Here is a 17,547-nt window from a genome sequence, read left to right as displayed (position 1 = left end):
GCAGAATTAAAACGGCAGAGGGTCTAGCTGTATGGGGAGCAGCACCGGGCTCCAGTCCCAGGCTGAGGCCCGATTATTGACCAGGGTCATCAGGGTTGATTTCCTATTTATAGTGTCTCTTGGGGGTCTCAGTCCTGAAAAAGCACCCACATTGCCAGGTGTTGCACAGACACAGAACAAAACGACCGTCCCTGCCCCAAAGAGTGTCAAATCTCTGGGATTTGCTTGAAGGGGCCCGATCCTGTGAGGTGCTCAGACTCCAGTGGGGGGCTGAGGGAAGACGGCACTTTGCAAGAAGAGCACCTAGAAGTGGGAGCTGTGTGTTCTTAAAGGGGCAGCAGAGGGTGATGCAGGATATGGTAACGCAGCCATGCTGCTGCCTTTCACGCCTCGTTGCTTTGGTGAGTTCTAGCCTGTTTGGGTGCCCAAAAGCACATGCCCCTAGCTAATGCATCACAAAAACCCAAAGGAAGGAGCAGATAGGCAGTAAGCTGATACAGTACACCCTCGCTATAACGAATCCCTGGGGATCCAAACCATTCGTCCCTTATAGCCAGGGGTTTGTTCTAGGGAAAGAGTCCTGCGGGGAGGTGGGGCGGGGGACGGCGGTGGCTGACTCCTCGAGCCCAGCAGCAGGAGCTCAAGGTGCAATCCGGGTTCGCTGCAGTGCAAGGGTTTGTAACTGTGAAGGGTGTTTGCCGAGGGCGTACGGTGCTGCAATCAGACCACACGAAGACAGTCCGGAGCTAGCTTGAGTAACAACAGCAAAGCTGCAGCCACTCTGCTGTGTACCCCGGATGGACTTGTACAACTCACGCTATCTGGGCTTCACTGCTGTTTTCACTCGAGCTAGCTAGAGCCACGTGAGCTCGGGTGTGTCTGCTGCAGGCACCCTTCGATTGCAATGTACGCCCCCCGCCAAATGGACCGTAGAGCATGACGGGTGCAGAACCTGCAGCCAGGAACGCCGCACTCGCCAGCCTGGGATCAAGCTAGCCCAGGAGCGTGTCTCGAAGTGCGACCTGGGCCGCAGGAAGATACAAAAAACAGTGTAGCTTTGGGATTAGCTGTTGCTTGCTCAGCAGCTGTTGCTTCCCGTCACTGGATCAATAAGGCATTGCAGTGAAATTTCCTACGGTATCACTCCTGCTTTACTCCCCTGAGGATACAGAAGAGCGAGGACTGGGCTGTGATGAATCTAAATGGCATTCTCTCTACTGAGGCTGCTGGACACAGGCAGGCCCAGTGGTTCTCTCTGGTTCTTTAGTTCTGCAGCCTGTTCCCTACTCACCCTAAATCCTGGACTGGATTCAGCAGTCACAGAAGGGACACTTTTATTCCCCCACCCCCCCATTTCCCCATAGGAAGTTCATCAGTGCTGCCTGTTCCGTCCCTGAGCCGGAAGAAAGGTTTAATGTGGATGAGTACTCGGAGATGGTAGCTGTGGCCAAGCCGGTCATCTACATCACGGCAGTGGAGCTCATTAACACCCACAAGGTGAAGGGGTCCGGAAAGGATTTGTGCGTCTGCCTCACACCCTTTGCTGCAATCGGGAGGGGAAGGGGGGCTCAAGGGCTGAAACCTTGGACCCTCAGATCAACAGTAGAGCCCGGCAACCCAGCCAGGGCCTGCGACGAATGCTGGGGTGGGGTCAGAAAACAAACCCATTTGCTCCCCGCCCAGGTCGGGTCAGCTCTGCTCCTGCCCATGGGCTCAGTGAGACCGTGGCTGCGTGCCATGCTGCCTGCCTGCCGCGGCGGGACGGTGCTGAGGCATCTCAGCGAGCTCTTTTGTGAACCGCTCTCTTTCTGCAATATCCTTTTTGACATGGGGTGACCAGTGCGCATGCTGTATTCCAGACAAGGCTGGACCGTATCATTGGTTTATATAATGGTGGGGCGCTGCTTGTCTGGAATATGGTTTTTAATCCCATTCCTTTTTGTGCTCTCCACCTCGCTCGTGTTCTCCCTCTGGTGATGTAGCTGTTACTAGAGCATCAGGACTCCATTTCGCCCGATCACAAGGACCCTTTGCATGAGCTTCTGGAAGACCTTGATGAGCTGCCTACTGTCCAGTCTCTGATAGGTACGTGCAGACCCCTTGTAAGTTTTTCAAGAACACCCTCCCCTGCATGTCTTCTTTCAAGTGAACGCATATTGCCTGTTATCCCCTCTGATAGTAGCCTTGCTACATTCCATTCACCTGGGCCAAGTAATTTACTGTGCTGGGCGAGTAACCCTCCTTGGGTTTTTGTTAAAGCCTCAACCCCTGAAGTCATGCGACTGGTAGAACCTCAGCTCACCGTCTTTTTAGAAGACCAAGTTTCTAGTCCTCATGGTTGCAAGAAAAAGCTTGACCACGTGACCTGAGTGCATTTAGATCCGGAGGGAAAGGGGGGGGAGATGCAAAGAGAACCCTATTTATATGTTCGATCTCCTCCCTGATTTTCAAAGCCCATTTTGTGGGTTTTCGACTGCATCGGGTGGGCAGTGCTGTCGTGTTCGTTTGTTTCCCATCCTTCTGATCGGGTTGGGAGGGTCCATTACTTATTTCTATGATGGTCAGGGTTATTCCTTTTCCTCCTTTGAGCTGGGAGGATTACTGATTAGCAAGGAATATGGTGGCACCAGGTACCACTCAGTGGGACAAAGCCTCAAGCTTGCAAGCAGAAGCACAGAGGGACTCGGAGTGATTTACCCCACACACAGCAGTCCGCACCGGTGGCAGGGTGCCATGTGGAACCCAGATCTCCCCCCTCTGGCTCTGATCACCCCTCTCCCCTGATGAATGACTGAGTATCTACTCCTGACTTTCTTTGGCCTTGCAGGTGAGAGCCCTCCGAACCCAGGTGACGGCAGCCCCGAGCGAGCGCTGGCCCAGCTTGGCAAGCTGGAGGTCTCGCTCACCCTCGCCAACAAGTTCGATGTGGTGGAGGCCAGTAGCGAGGAGGCAGATACAAGGAGCTTGCTGCTGAGGTGAGTGCGTCCCTCTGAACGTGGCAATCCAGCATCCAGCGAGTCTGTGGCACGTCCTCCTTTGAAAGGGACCCTGTGGCCCAAAGATTCAGTGAAGCTTTTCTGACACTCCAGAAGCCAAGCCAGTAAATGGCCATCTTGGCTGGTCTGGGCTCCTTGCTTTGCTCTGATATGTTTAAATGCCCTGACAGTGGCATCTGCAAGGAAATCTTCCACTGTTTGGCTCATCGACTTGCAGCTAACTAGCTCAACCCATCCTTCTCCTCCGCAGCCACCAAAACGGGTAACTTGTGCTGCTTTTCTTTTGTTTTAGCACCAAACAGATGCTAGTGGACGTGATCCAGGCCCAGCTGGGGGATTCCCTCTTGGAGATCTTACAGACAGCTGCATCAGAGGATCAGGTAGGGTGGAGAATAGCAGAGAGGGGTTGGCCAGCAGTGGGGGATATTGGAGGCTGGGTGAATCGCAGCCTGTCTTAAGCAGGAGGTGTTTGTTTAAAGACAACTGCTACAAATAACAAACAGGCTTTCCACCCAGCTTGAATCCCAGCTTTGCTTCCTTTGTTTACCAGGGGCTAACACCCTGCCTGGTGCTTGCTACAGCACACAGTGACCATCTACTGGCTGACATGTACACTGCAAGCACACATCATTGCAAAGGAGAGGTGCTTAACTGGAGCATATACCACAGGTGTGGCTGCCCCGTAGCGCCTCCTGCTAGTCGTGTATGCTGGTGCTGCAGGCACTCCTGGCCTAAATTTACTCCTCCAAGGTGGGCCCCTTCGGCCTTCCCCACACAAGCTGGAGTGGATGCCCTGGCTTAGCCCTCCAGCCAAGTCACCAACTAAAACTTAACCCCTTCCAGGGTAACAAGTCCAAACAAAAGGTTCTTCTTCAGCCCACCCTCTGGGCTGTGTTCCAGTCCCTTCTGGGCTCCCTATCTGCTCTGGGATAGAGCCGAGTCCCCTGCTTCTTTCACACCCTATTTCAGGGCCTTCCCCGGGAGCCCAACTTGTTCTCTGCCCTCTCCTGAGGCCCAGCTGTTTATCAGGCTGTCACCTGAGCTCAGTTAGTCCTGCCTTAGGCTGGAAGGCAGCTAATTATGGCACAGGGGCTGCCAGTGGCCTCTTGGCCTTTGAAAGGGGCAGGCCAGCCTGTTACAAGCGCACCCTGGCGTGGGAGCATGGTTGATTCCTTCAGCCCACCTGTGCCCCACCCAATCTGAGAAGCCAGAGTTCACTGCTCAGGGAGGAGACCTATTTCTGTCTGGCCTGAGGCTCGTGTGTGGTTGCAGGGAGCTGACTCCCTATGCTCTCCCCATGGCCTCCAAGTCTTGAAACCTGCTTCCGGGGATGCTGCCACAGGTGCCATGCTGATGGAAGAAATGTTCCATCTCTCTCTAGGAAGCCTTCCATCACCACCAGATGCGCCGGCGGGCCCTGCGTGAGGCCCAGACCCCAGACAGGTTGAAACGCAACCGCTCCCTGGCTAGCAACAGCCAGCTCTCCATGGAAGAGAAGAAGCGGAAGGTCATCCGGAACCTGCGGCGCTTGGAGAGCCTGGGGGTGGTGGACTCGGCCAATCAGTACCAGGAGATCATCAACGAGATGGCCAAGGTAGCACCCCTTGCAGCCTACCCCGGCTTAGAGAACCTAGGAGAAGGCCAGGGGTTAGGAACAGGCTCAGCTGGGACAATAACAGGATAAGCCAAAGGTGCTGGATGCATAGAGCCCATTGATGTTTGAAGGGTTCAGTTCAGAGGGGGGCCAAATTAAGCACTTGGGTGGCCAGACAGACAGCAGAGGGCTCCAGCAGACAGCGTGGCTCAAGTCCTTACTTTGGCATAGACTCCCCTGCGTGACCTTGGATGAGCATAAAGACACTAATGATTGTGCAGTGCTTGGATGTGACCGTAATGGAGTTCACGTTAGATACTGATCTGCACAACAGAGCTACCGGGGGCAGCTACTGCTGGAGGGAGCAGATGCGTTCGGGGGCCGAAGGGAATTGTTCACCGGGCCAGAGCCCGGCCACTCGAGCATTCCTCTAAGTGCTCAAAAGAGAATTCGATGCTTTAAGCCCTGTGGTCCTTGTCTTGTTTCCAGAATCCAACTGGCGTTTCAGCTTGCAGTCCGCTGTGGTTCTCACTTCAGTAAACTGGGTCCAGGCAAGGGGTTTTCCAGCTGTTTTTTTTTTTTTTTTTCTTCATCCCTGCCCATGCTCCAGGATATTCGCAATCAGAGGCGTTACCGGCAGCACCGCAAGGGGGAGCTAGTGAAACTGCGGCAGACCCTCCACGGCCTCCACTCCAAGACCTCGTTTTATGAGGAGCAAATCGACTATTACAATCAGTACATCCGGACATGTCTGGACAACCTGGCTGCCAGCAGCAAGTACGTTGGGCTATGTATGGGCCGGAAAAGAGCTCAAAGCTGTAACCGCCAATGCTTACGATCCTGCGCAGAGGGTAACTGAATGTCATGCTTCAGGGCATGAGCTGATCAGCACCCAGGGGTCAGGAAGGAATTCTTCTCCACTCTGTATGCAGCATTACATCCCTCTTTAGTTAACCACATGAGCCTTCTTGCTAGTTGGCCTCCTCTGTTCATGCAGCACTTACTTCCTCTCTTGGCTCAAGAGCCTTCTCCCCTGCATCCCTTTAATCTGGAAACCCCTCTGGCTTCATGAGAGATCAGACTCATAGGCCCAGATCTGTGACTCGAACGAGTCCGTGTAGAGCGACTCGCTGCATTTATCGCGTACCAGGCAGGCAGCTGCGTGGCTTCATTTCAGCCCCCCCCGACCCCCCGCATTCCTTTTCTTTTAAGGCTCAATGGGAAGAGCAAGAAGCAGCAGTCGCTGCATTACACGGCGGCACGGCTCTTTGAGAAGGGCGTATTGCTTGAGATAGAAGACCTGCCTGTCGGCCAGTAAGTAGCCTCACCGCCACGGTGCTGCTCCGGTCTGAAAGCTGCCCCAGTCCAACAGCCACTCAGTTAGCTGCCTGTGTGATAAGACCAGGTCATCTCAGCCTGGCTCCCCTCACTTCCCCTTCGCTGACTGTCTCAGCCTAGAGGCCGTACAGGTTGTGAAACTCCTTTTGAACCCTAGAGGGGCCTCGGGCAGGGCAGTGTAAGAGGGAAGATTATTCGAGCTGGCCAAAAATTGAGCAATTGGGAGAATCTCAGGTGCTTTCTTCCTCCGAGTCTGGTGGTTGGAATATACTCCTTGTGAAGCAGAGAATCGCCTACTGTACAACAGGAAGCAGACAGAGTGAAGGCTACAGAGCTGAGCAGCGGCAGAGGGTGGGACTAGAACCCAGGCGTCCTGATTCCCAACCCCTCCCCCCCCCCCCCCCGCTGTAACCATTAGGCAACACTGCCCTTCCAGGACAGGACTAGAACCCAGGCATCCTGACGCGGCTGATCTCGGCCTTTCCGTTGCCCTCATTTGACGCTCTCCCCTTCCAGGTTCCGGAATGTGATTTTCGACATCGTTCCGTGCGGGGAAGCCGGCAAGTTCCAGGTGAAGGCCAGATTTATGGGGATCGACATGGAGAAGTTCCAGCTTCACTATCAGGTAGGGAAGCAGCCCTGGCTCCTTCGCGGGTGGGGATGCTTCAGTGTGGAGCCTACCGCAGCCCGGACGAAGGGAGGTGGAGTCAGTGCACCAATGAGGTGACACAGCTACATTTAACTCTTGGCATCCAAGAGGCATGCATGACATTAACCCTTAGGAGTCTATGTAATGGTTGGTTGGAGCAGGGGACTAGATAGAACCCAGGAGTCCTGGCTTAGGCCACGTGCTCTACCCACTAGACCGCACTCCCTTCCCGAGCCAGGAACAGAAGCTAGGGTTTGGCTCCTGATAGGGGAGAGCAGTCTGGTGCTTGGAGCAGGAGACCTGAAATCTCCCTAGGTTCTTTTCTTGACAGCGCAGCCAGCTTGCTCCATAATCTAAGGGAAGTACCTTCTCCACTGGGCCTCAGTATCCCCAGGAATGTAAACCCAGCAATCAGTTAGCTTTAACCTCCCTAGTGGGAGCACAGCCAGGGGTGTTCTGGATGGTGAGGCTGATAAGATATCTACCTAGAATCCTTAATTTATACTAGAGTAAACACCTCTGTGGAGGAAGAGTGTTTGGAGTAGGGAATTGGTTGAGAAGATTCCTGTGTTCTATATTCCCAGCTCTGGAAGGGAGTGTGATCTAGTGGTTTGAGCGGGGTGGGGCAGGACTCCTGGATTCCATATTCCCAGCTTTGTCACTGACTTGCTGTGTATGTTGCTTCCCCCCTGCCTCAGTTTCCCCATCTGTAAAACGGGGGATAATCCCTACCACTGGCGGGGGTGTTGGGAGACTGAACGTTCATCCGGTGCTCAGGGAATTTGGGATGCCTCTGGCAATAGAATCCCAGCATGATGCACCAGCAGCAGCTCTCGCTCGGAAGGAGCTGAGGGCAGGCTCCAGAGCTGGAAGTCGAGGGAAAGATTCTCCCTTGACTACCAGGGGCGTTGGCTCGGGTGCTACCAAAGACCTGTCCCCAGTGGCGCTTTCTCCCTCCCAGGACCTGCTGCAGCTGCAGTACGAAGGTGTGGCCGTCATGAAGCTGTTCGACAAGGCCAAAGTCAACGTCAACCTGCTCATTTTTCTCCTCAACAAGAAGTTCTTCAGGAAGTAGCTGGGGGGGGGAATGGGACGAGGGGGGAGGGGGAGGGAACCTGCCAAAGAGACTTCAGGGCCAGAATCCGGCTTCTGAATGGTACCTTGCCAAGGAGAGGGGAAAACTACAGCACTAGAGGCATTGCTGTTAATTCTCTCCTGCCCAGAACTGGTACACTCAAGCTGCATCTTGTTGCCTTGGGGGTTAAATCTAGATCCCAGCATACACACGGGGGTGGGGGGGCTATTCAGGGGCTGGCGCATGCCCTGGCATAGGGTAGAGCACCCCTTACAGTTTCCCTTTTTGTTGCAATGGTCCCTAGGGGGCTTTGCAGTGGTCTAGGATGATTGGTGTGCATGTCTGCCCCATCTGCCTGCCCCCCTGCAGCTGGGGGGCTTATGCCTGATCTGCAGTCCCTTTGCGGCAATCGAGCCGGTGCCCCAGGTTCTGATTCCTTGGTGCCTTATCCATGCTGCTGCTTTGACTAGATAGGAAACACTATTACTCAGAGCTGCCGCCCACTTCCTATGAACAAGGCGATAGTTGGTTTTATTTTGCGTGTTTTTTTTTTTAACTAGGCTGAGACTTTTTAAGCATCCAGTTGCTGAGCTCTGGCTCATCCCTTCTCAGCCACAGGAGCGTGAGGTTGGAAATTTTTTCACACCTCACCCCCACCGTGGGTGACACCAGCGACAGAGCTGGTGTGAGAGCTCTTGGTCTGCACTGATGCGTGCAAATAACCCACATACCACGCATGGGTCCTTTCCCATGCAGGGTCTCTGCTGAACAGCAGCAAATCAGGGTCAGGGCTAGTTGAATAGCTGGTATCGGATCACTCATCACAAGGCGTGGTACCTGTGTGTGTGTGGGGGGGGGAGTTACCAGTCTCTGGCTTTTTAATGTATATTTAACCCTTTTTTTAAACTAGTATTTTTAGATGTTTGAGTTCTGAGTTTAGTTCTCTCGGGTCACTCTGCTGGTGGCTGTTTAAGGACACTGAAGGTTTGTAGGCTGCAGACCTGGTCTTTTACATTTTTTTTTTTAAATACATTTATTGTAATTATTTTCCCCTACCCCAGCAAAAAAACCCTGGCTACCTCTGTTTTCTCAGTCAGAATTAGACTGCTCATAGAAGAAGAAAAATCCCATAAACACACCAGTGTTAGCCACCCTACAATAATAAACACAGTGTGTGGGCTGCCTGGGAGCCATTGGCAGCCCTACAATAATAAACCAGTGTGCAATATAGAGAAGCTGAAACCTAATTAAGGCAACTAACTTCATTTAAAAGCCTCCAAGGGGTTCCAATGGGGAAAAATGGATCAAAATAGCTCAGCTCACCCTGGAGCCCTGGCCAGACTGGCTCACCCATTGCAATCTGTCATAAAGTTTAGGGGAGGGGGGCATGGGCATGTCAAAATTAGGGAAGACCATGATGGTGTGATTGGTTGGTTTTTTTTGTTTTGTTTTTTGGTTTAAATCTTCATGTTCTCTGGGTGGTCTGGCAAATGGAAGGAATAGAGGGGTGGGGGAAATCATTCTCCATCTTTGAAGGATAGGAAGGAGGGTAAAAGCGAGTGGTTAACATCTGACAGGCGACTCTAGAATGAATAATCCCAAGGGGATGGGAAGTACAAACCAGGACCTCGGTCTTGCGAGACGCTCACGCACGTGTTTAAGTACGAGCGCTGTTATGGATTTGAACCGGGGGGGAACGTCTACGCACCCCAGCCGTGGCCCAGCACTCCGTGGCGCTAGGCGCTGTCAAAACACAGAACGCAAAGACCGCCCCTGCCCCCAAGAGTTTTCAATCAAACGTGCCAGTAGCATGAGTCAGTGCTTGAAGCTGAGCATGTGTTTGTGGGAGCAGGGGCGAGGCTTGCTGATGCCGGTACTACAAAGCCCCTCTCTTTCTTACAACCTTATTGACTCTGAATTTTTCTTCTAAATAACTTTTAGAACCCTATTAAGACACTAATGAAACTTGCCACCCTAGTACCAGTAACACCGCACTGCCTATTCCAAGGCATGTTCTGAGAACGCTTACAAGTGCCTGGTATAGTCAGGCAACAGAACAAGCCCGTGAATGCTTGAAATTACTTGTGTTTATAAGATGGCGTCACGGGTGGGCGGGACGCTTCATGGGGCTCGTCTTCACTGCAGAGGGAACTCGAGTTCTAACTTGAGTTCTGTCCCTAGCTCAAATTCCGTCCACACACACGCACTCACCCCCTTTAACTCAGCTTGGCTGGCTCAGCAGCTGTCGCTTGAGTTAGCACGGCTCGTCGGCTACCGCAGTTGCTTTGTGCAACTTGAGTGTAACTTAAGTGTGAGCAGCCACACTGGAGCGAGGCTAGGCGTAGCTCGAGAGGCGTAACCTGAGTCTGCAGTGACGACATCACTGTAGCTAAGGCAGTGTGATTCAGTGCCCTGGGAGCCAGGAGACTGGGGTTCTATCCACAGCGGTGCCATGGACCAGCTGAGTGAGCTTGGATGTGCCAGTTTCCCTCTGTGTAAAACAGGGATAATATAATACCTAGTTCATTATATAGATAACCATTTATCCACCTGTATAAAGCAATTTGAGATCTGTGGATGAAAAGCCTTGTGTTAATGCCATGTGTTAAAACTGGCAGGTCTCTTCCCAACAGATCTTAGACTAGATAATAGATACATAACTTAGGATGCTGGCATTTTCCATACTGATGGCCAGATCCTCATCTGATGCAAATTGGCAATGGAGCTAGGCTGACTTGCACCAGTTGAGGCTCTGTCCCAGCATGTATAAGGGTGCAGCCTTCAAAAGGCAAGAGAAATTCCCTGAGTTTGGCATTCATAGTAATGAAGGACAATTGCTTTAGCAGCTGCAGAAAATTTAGCTAAAAGTCCAGCTTCAGTGATGAACTCTTTTTTCTCCTTTGCTGACACAATAAAACCTATCCGAGTAGCAGCTGTGTTAGTCTGTATCAGCAAAAAGAACGAGGAGGACTTGTGGCACCTTCGACACTAACAAATTTATTTGGGCATAAGCTTTCGGGGGCTAAGGCCCACTTCATCAGATGCATGCAGTGGAAAACACAGTAGGAACTTTCAAGCCCCACTGTATTTCCTACTGTATTTTCCACTGCATGCATCTGATGAAGTGGGCTTTAGCCCACGGAAGCTTATGCCCAAATAAATTTGTTCGTCTCGAAGGTGCCACAAGTCCTCCTCATTATTTTTTTCCGTGACACCTAGTGGCCTAAGAGAATATTGCCTTTTAAAATACGTTTCGGCTTCAATCTTGTTGAATGAGTATGACTCCGGGACAGTGAGTTGGCATTAGTTTTATAAAGCAGTTTTATACCAATTAACCTCCCCCCCCCCCCATGGCATAATGATTTTGCAGAAGCTAAGTAGTGAGGGGTTATTAAATCGTCTATAGTTTTAAAAGGACTAGGAGTTAGGGTAGGTCAAAGTGCATACGCACCAAGAATGTAGTGGTGGAGTTTCAAAAAAGACTAATATCATTCTGGGATGTATTAACAGGAGTGTTGTATATAAGACATGGGAGGTAATTGTCCCACTCTGCTCAGCACTGGGTAGGCCTCTACTGGAGTCCTGTGTCCTGTCCTGGGCGCTGCACTCCAGGAAAGACATGGACAGATTGGAGAGAATCCTGAGGACAGCAACACAAATGATCAAAGGTTTAGAAAACCTGACCTATGAGGAAAGACTGAAAAACCTCGGCATGTTTAGACCTGAGAACAGAAGACTGAGGGGAGGGGATCAGTCTTCAGTTGACCACTCTGATCATATCTGATCTCCGTGTCTACTGAAGGTAGGACAAGAAGTAATGGGCTTAATCTGCAGTAAAGGAGATTTAGGTTAGCTAGTAGGAAAGAAGTCTCAGGTGTACTTCATCCATTATCATCTCGACTGGCTGTTTCATAACCCCCACAGCCATCAGATTTATACGCCATGTGAAGAAAGAGCCAGCTCTAAATTTAGGAGATCTGAAAGTCCTTTGTGCCAGGAGCTGTACATACATATGGTCAGAGACCATCCCTGACCCATAGAGCTTTGGCCAGGTCTGCACTAAGGTATAGCTATGCCAGTACACTATACTGCCAAAGAGTTCCTATTGTGGACGCAGCCGATTCTAGCAAACCTGCACAATTAGCAATATCGCTTATTCCACCCCACCGCTGAGCGAAACAAGCTATCCCGCTAAAAGCATGGTTTTGCCAGCGTAACTGGATCGGCCGTGTTGATCAGAAATCGACATTGCTACCACAGCAGAAGGCTGTAGTGTAGACATGGCCTCAGTCTAAACAGGCAAGATAAACCATCCCTTTCTCCCAACTTTTGTCCACGTCCAGTATGCAGATGGGGAGCCGAGCTATATTTACACAGCCCCTAGCTAGTTTTTGGAGCCCAGGGTCTGAAGCCCCCTCTGCTCCCTGGGCTTCACAGCCTGAGCCCACCCTGAGCTGCTGGCACAGCTGTTTTTAGAGCATAAGCTTTCGTGAGCTACAGCTCACTTCATTGGATACATTCAGTGGATGCGTCCGATGAAGTGAGCTGTAGCTCATGAAAGCTCATGCTCAAATAAACTGGTTAGTCTCTAAGGTGCCACAAGTCCTCCTTTTCTTTTTGCGAATACAGACTAACGCGGCTGCTCCTCTGAAACCTGTTTTTAGAGCGCTATCCCCAGCCAGCTGACCTGGGCTGGGAGGCTTGTGTATACCTACCCCGAGTGCCTGGCCTTCAATCTCTGTTGCCCTGATCTTCGCAGAGTCCTCTTGTGTCTGGACAGAATGAGTGTAAAATGCTATCTGATGTAGCAATGTACAACCCACTGCAAGGCAACAGGATCGAACCTGCTTTCACCCAGGAAGATGAGAATTAAAGAGACCCCCGGTCTGAGTCCTAGTCCAGCACCTTAACCGCTAGGCCCTCCAATTAGGAGGGTGGGGCGGGGATTTACTCTCAGAAATTCTCCACAAGGCTGCAGCTTTGTAGGGCCTGATTCACGTTCCCTTTATGTTGCTGGGGCAGTATAAAGAAGCCTTAAAGCAGCTGTAAACCAGTCACACTCACGTGGGTGTGAGGCTAAGTGCACTGAAGATTGCAAGGTGCTTGGGTACTACATTACTGGAAGGCAGATCAATACCAAAGACTCTTAAAGGGGCCTTAATATAAATGAGGATTGTGCTAGATGGGCTAACAAACCTGGCCAAACACAAGATCTCCTACACCGAAAAGGATTCTGGCTGTGTGGCCCAAACAGGAGATGCTCCCCCATCCAGCCTGGCGGCTGCTCTCCTCATTATTTAGCGTTAGAACTGATGCTGTTTGGAATCCGTTTCAAAACGGAGCATAATTAGGCAGGAATTGAGCTAAACCTGTCGCAACTGCTTTCTATGCAATAATACATGTTGGATTTAGACTTCTGGCCAGCCCAATGGCCGGAAAAGGCCTAACACATCCAGGGGCTGTTTCAATTGATTTTTAACCCAGACCAAAGAACACTGGACGCTCTTTTTGTCTAGTGATGTTACTGTCAACCAATTGCCCACCTGTTCTATTAGAGCCCAATCCTGCGGGGTGCTGAGTGCACTGGCCCTGATTCGGGAAAGCTTGTAAGCACGTGCTTAACTGCTAAGCAGGTGACTCATCCCATTGAAGTGAATGGGGCTATTGGCCGTGCTTAATGGGGGCTAAAGCGCTCTGCACTATCCAGGATCCAGCCCCCCAAAATGGGCCTGATCCTGCCAGGTTTGCACATGCTCCATTCCCTTGAGACCAGACCCTGCTCCTCTTTGCATTGGAGTAAACTGAGAATACCTCTGCAGAAGTCGGCGGCATTTCACGGCTAGAGGGAAACAATGGTGAGCAGAACTGGGTTGGTAGATGACAGTAGGGATAGTGAGTGCTGGGGATCATGCAGAACGGGGTCCTAACAAGAGATTCTGGTAGCAATCAAGGAGCTGACCCTCATTTACACCGAGGCAGCCTTTGCACCACTCTGGCTGTGTAAAGGGAGCTTCAAATGAGTCTAAATTACAGTTGGGGCCTTCTATTTTAACTGTAACATATATTGAATCTGAGTCTCCATTACCCGGCCAGTGCAGCGCAAAGGGGCCCTGTGTGTGAAAGAGAATCAGACCCTCACATCAATACCTTTGCTCATGTAACTCCCCTTAGGGTGTCATCTTGCTGCTCTGGGTTATTCTCTCTCAGAGGCGTTAAGTGGGGAACTAAGTCTGTCTGTCTTGGAGCTCTGTTCCTGCTATGTCCCTGGAAGGAATTTTTGTCTGTTTTGTGTTTTTGTTTTTTGTCATTCAATTGCTGTACGTAGTGTGTTAATCCTGCCTCTCCAGGCTTGTGCCCGCTGTATTCGAATCTCCATTTCCTTCTCCGTGCCCACGCCTCGCTCGGTTTATTCTAAATAAATGTCTGTATGTGGACAAACCGGTAGTTAAGTTGTCCTTGTTACAGATCAACTCTGGAGCAGGAGACAGCGTGGTGTAGTGGACAGAGCACGGCCCTTGGAGTCCCGAGACCTGGATTCTAGTTCTGCCACTGACCTAGTGGGTGTCCCTGGGCATGTCACTTCCCTGCGCTGTGCCTCTGTTTCTGCCTTAAACCTAAATAGATAAGCTGGCCAAAGGGGAAACCATTTATATCAGTGATTCAGGTGCTGAATAAGTGATCAACATTACCCAAAAGAGCCGCAGTAGTGTGAATGCACTGTTTTGTTTTATTTATTTTTTTATATATATATATATATATATATATATATAAAATGTTTCTTACAGCAAAATGACCAAATATTATTATTTTATCAACTACAATTGGTTAATAACATAGTAGAAGCAGCCTGATGGGGTGATTTAATTATTAACCAATCTAAGTCATTAACCAGTGTTTTAATATGGGCTACAAAGAGCTGCAGGAGACATATTAAAGAGCCACTTCCGGCTCTTTGGCTTCAGTCTGAACATCACTGATCTAGACAGACAGCGCCTGGCGCAGCAGGACTGTGATCTTAAACTGGGGCATCTAGATACTACTTTAGGTAATAATAAGGGCCAAATTCTGCCTCTGGTCTAGGCGTGTAACTCTGAGTGGGTTGAACAGGAGGAACATGCATGTTTCCAGGGACAGACTCAAAGTGCAAGGAGACTGGGCGAATGCCTTTCAATCCATACTCTTACCAAAAGTGACCCAAGCTTGATCTTCTTGAAATGCCACATATAAACACTTTTATATTGTGACAAAGTCAGGCCGGATGGCTGCAGGAGGGTCCTGAAAGGCAGATATGTTAGCACAAGAATGTTAAAGGCCCTTTTCCCTACAAGCTGAGAAGGGGTTACCTCAGGTCAGTTAGGGCACCTGAATCCAATTAAGGGCTAACAGAGGCCTTTAAAAGCACCCTCCTCTGGGGTGAGCAAAGGGGAAGAGAAAGACAAGCTACTGCTAGGCTAGTGGCAGCTGGGAAACAAGTATTTCCAGGCTGAGAGGTTGTGCCCCTTCCTAAAGGGGAACAGCCAAACCCGAGTGCCTGCTAGGAGAAAGACGGACACCCCCGGACAAGCAACAGGACGACAACTTGCCCCAGCAAGGAGGCAGGAAAAGGTATCCCTGTTTGTTTTTGTGTTTACAAAACTCTTTCCTTTTCATAATGACAGGTTTCAGAGGAACAGCCGTGTTAGTCTGTATTCGCAAAAAGAAAAGGAGTACTTGTGGCACCTTAGAGACTAACCAATTTATTTGAGCATGAGCTTTCGTGAGCTACAGCTCACTTCATCAGATGTTTACCATTTACGGTAAACATCTGATGAAGTGAGCTGTAGCTCACGAAAGCTCATGCTCAAATAAATTGGTTAGTCTCTAAGGTGCCACAAGTACTCCTTTTCTTTTTCCTTTTCATATGGTGGAGGATCACCCCTTAGACCAACCCTGAAAACATAGCCAAAGGAGCACACTAGGGGGAAGGTAAACGCTGCCCAGAGTGGGGCTGATTTACCCAAGGCCTGCCATTGCCAGAGGGGGAAGGGCTAAGTCTGGCGAGAGGAAGGAGGTGCCTTGCCACAATATTTAAACAGACGCATCTTCACGTCTAGAGGGATCTCTGAGCACTAGGTGTAGAGGTCAAAAATCATTTGACCCTCTTGTGAAATGCGGCCATTGCTGGGGTGAAGCACATTTGTTGTTCCATAGCAACATACAATTCTTTCCTTGGAGCAGCTACATCCAGCTCAAACCACAAGATGAAATCTCTTAAGGCAAGAGAAATGTAATTACAGTCATGGGATTCTGGCTAAGGCAAAGGCACTGCCCTCCCTCCGCTTTTATGAAGAGTGAAATAGGATAAGTGGCTTCTAATTCTCGCATTGCCCCCTGGCCATCCCAGTTCATTGGGAGGAGCCCCATCTCTTGCAAAGCATGCCTTAGCCTGAGCTTATGCAGTGAGATACCATGTGGAATTTATGGCTGAGAGGTAAACAGCGGCCCGACCTACAGGCAGAAAGACTGGTACTGGGGTGAAAGCACTGGGTTTGGCCTGGCAAAATGTGGCTTCGATCCCTGACTCGGTTACAGCCTCACTGTGCTGGACAACTCACTTAACCTCTGTGTTCTGTTCCTCATCTGTAACATGGGGATAATGTCTTCCCCTGTGTTTAGACTGACAGTTCTTTGGGGGCAGGGGAGTGTCTCTCCCTAAGTGTACATACAGCACCCAGCACAATGGGGCCCCAGTTCAGTTAGGGTTGCTTCTCTAGTAAGCCAGGAATTTCCAGAAGGGAGAAGTGAATTTCTCTCCACCTGCCACAGGTGCCCAGTCTCTTTAAAGGGGCCTGATTTCTCAGTACCTGCCCTCTTGACAATCCAGCCCCACGGAGGCTGCTCCAAAATAGCGGTTGGAGAACCTCAGCCAAAGTTAATGATTTGATCGGGCAGTGGGGGCTGCTGGCCAGCTGGATGACTGACTGACTAACTAGGTGTTGTTCATGTGGGCAGGGTTTTGCTCTTTGGGCTGTTGTGTGGTTTGAACCGTCTACAAGCAGGCAAGGCCTGGAGGTCGCATTCTTATTTCATTTTTGTAGCCATTGAAATTCCATGGAGCTGAGAAACAGGCTCCGGCAGCAAACTGTCCCCCCCCATCTCGCCTGCAGTCTGATGCACCCCCCAAAGATTAATATGCATTGCGGCTGACTCGGTTTATAATGAGCTAGATAATAGCAACATTAGCCCGGAATGGGCTTCATTTAAGTCACACTGAGTCAGATGCTTAGGTATCTATTCAGCTCTTGTGCAGGGAATTTAGGCCACTTTCAGACACACTTAATTCTTACATAAATACTATGATTACATCTCATAAAGACTATGATTATATCTTTAAAAGAATAAATTTGTCACAAGCTGCAGAAATGCTTCACGTTCTAACATAGGAGCGAGCGGTAGTTACCCTGTTGGGTGCTGTGCCGCAAGGAGGAAGATCATGGGCATGAATCGTCAGGCTGGGGGGTGGTTATGTGGTTTTTCTTCCATTTGCGACTCAGAAATAATAGACCCTTCTCTGAGGCCCATAGTTATCTCTTTAGTTGGGACTCTGTGTGTTTTCCCCTTGCTCTCAGCAATCTAAACCTTTCTGCCCCAAAGTGGTCTGAGCTAGGAAGCTGCCGTCAAGACTTTCGTAAGTAACAAGTGATTTTTTGGGCGTCTTTACAGCAGTAGATCTCAAAGTTCTTTAAAAAGGTCAGTAGCATTAATCCCCATTCACATTTGGGGAAACTGAGGCACGGTGAAGGAAGTGAGTTGGCCAAGTTCACCCAGCAAGGGAAAGGTGGAGCCTGGAATTGAACTGCAGTCTCCTAAGTCCCGGTGTTCTATCTCTAGGCAAGATTGTCTCCTCCCACTCTGA

At 50.4% G+C, this 17,547-nt stretch overlaps 1 protein-coding gene across 2 annotated transcripts in view; it reads left to right on the top strand.

The window, feature by feature from the left end:
* The window catches only part of IQGAP3 (IQ motif containing GTPase activating protein 3), a 37,892-nt gene extending 30,240 nt beyond the window's left edge, over positions 1-7,652 (top strand). For both annotated transcript variants that reach the window (XM_073323024.2, XM_073323025.2), the window contains 9 exons: positions 1,365-1,497; positions 1,983-2,085; positions 2,828-2,975; positions 3,289-3,376; positions 4,378-4,590; positions 5,201-5,367; positions 5,803-5,904; positions 6,445-6,553; positions 7,539-7,652. In XM_073323024.2, coding sequence (XP_073179125.2) covers positions 1,365-1,497; positions 1,983-2,085; positions 2,828-2,975; positions 3,289-3,376; positions 4,378-4,590; positions 5,201-5,367; positions 5,803-5,904; positions 6,445-6,553; positions 7,539-7,652 — 1,177 coding nt within the window. The remainder of the gene's footprint in view (positions 1-1,364; positions 1,498-1,982; positions 2,086-2,827; positions 2,976-3,288; positions 3,377-4,377; positions 4,591-5,200; positions 5,368-5,802; positions 5,905-6,444; positions 6,554-7,538) is intronic.
* Positions 7,653-17,547: the final 9,895 nt, after the last annotated feature.

Source organism: Lepidochelys kempii, chromosome 24 (genome assembly GCF_965140285.1).
Source record: "Lepidochelys kempii isolate rLepKem1 chromosome 24, rLepKem1.hap1, whole genome shotgun sequence".
Classification (NCBI taxonomy): domain Eukaryota; kingdom Metazoa; phylum Chordata; order Testudines; family Cheloniidae; genus Lepidochelys; species Lepidochelys kempii.
The sequence above is the reverse complement of the archived record's forward strand: the minus strand, read 5'-3'. Positions and strand labels throughout refer to the sequence as shown.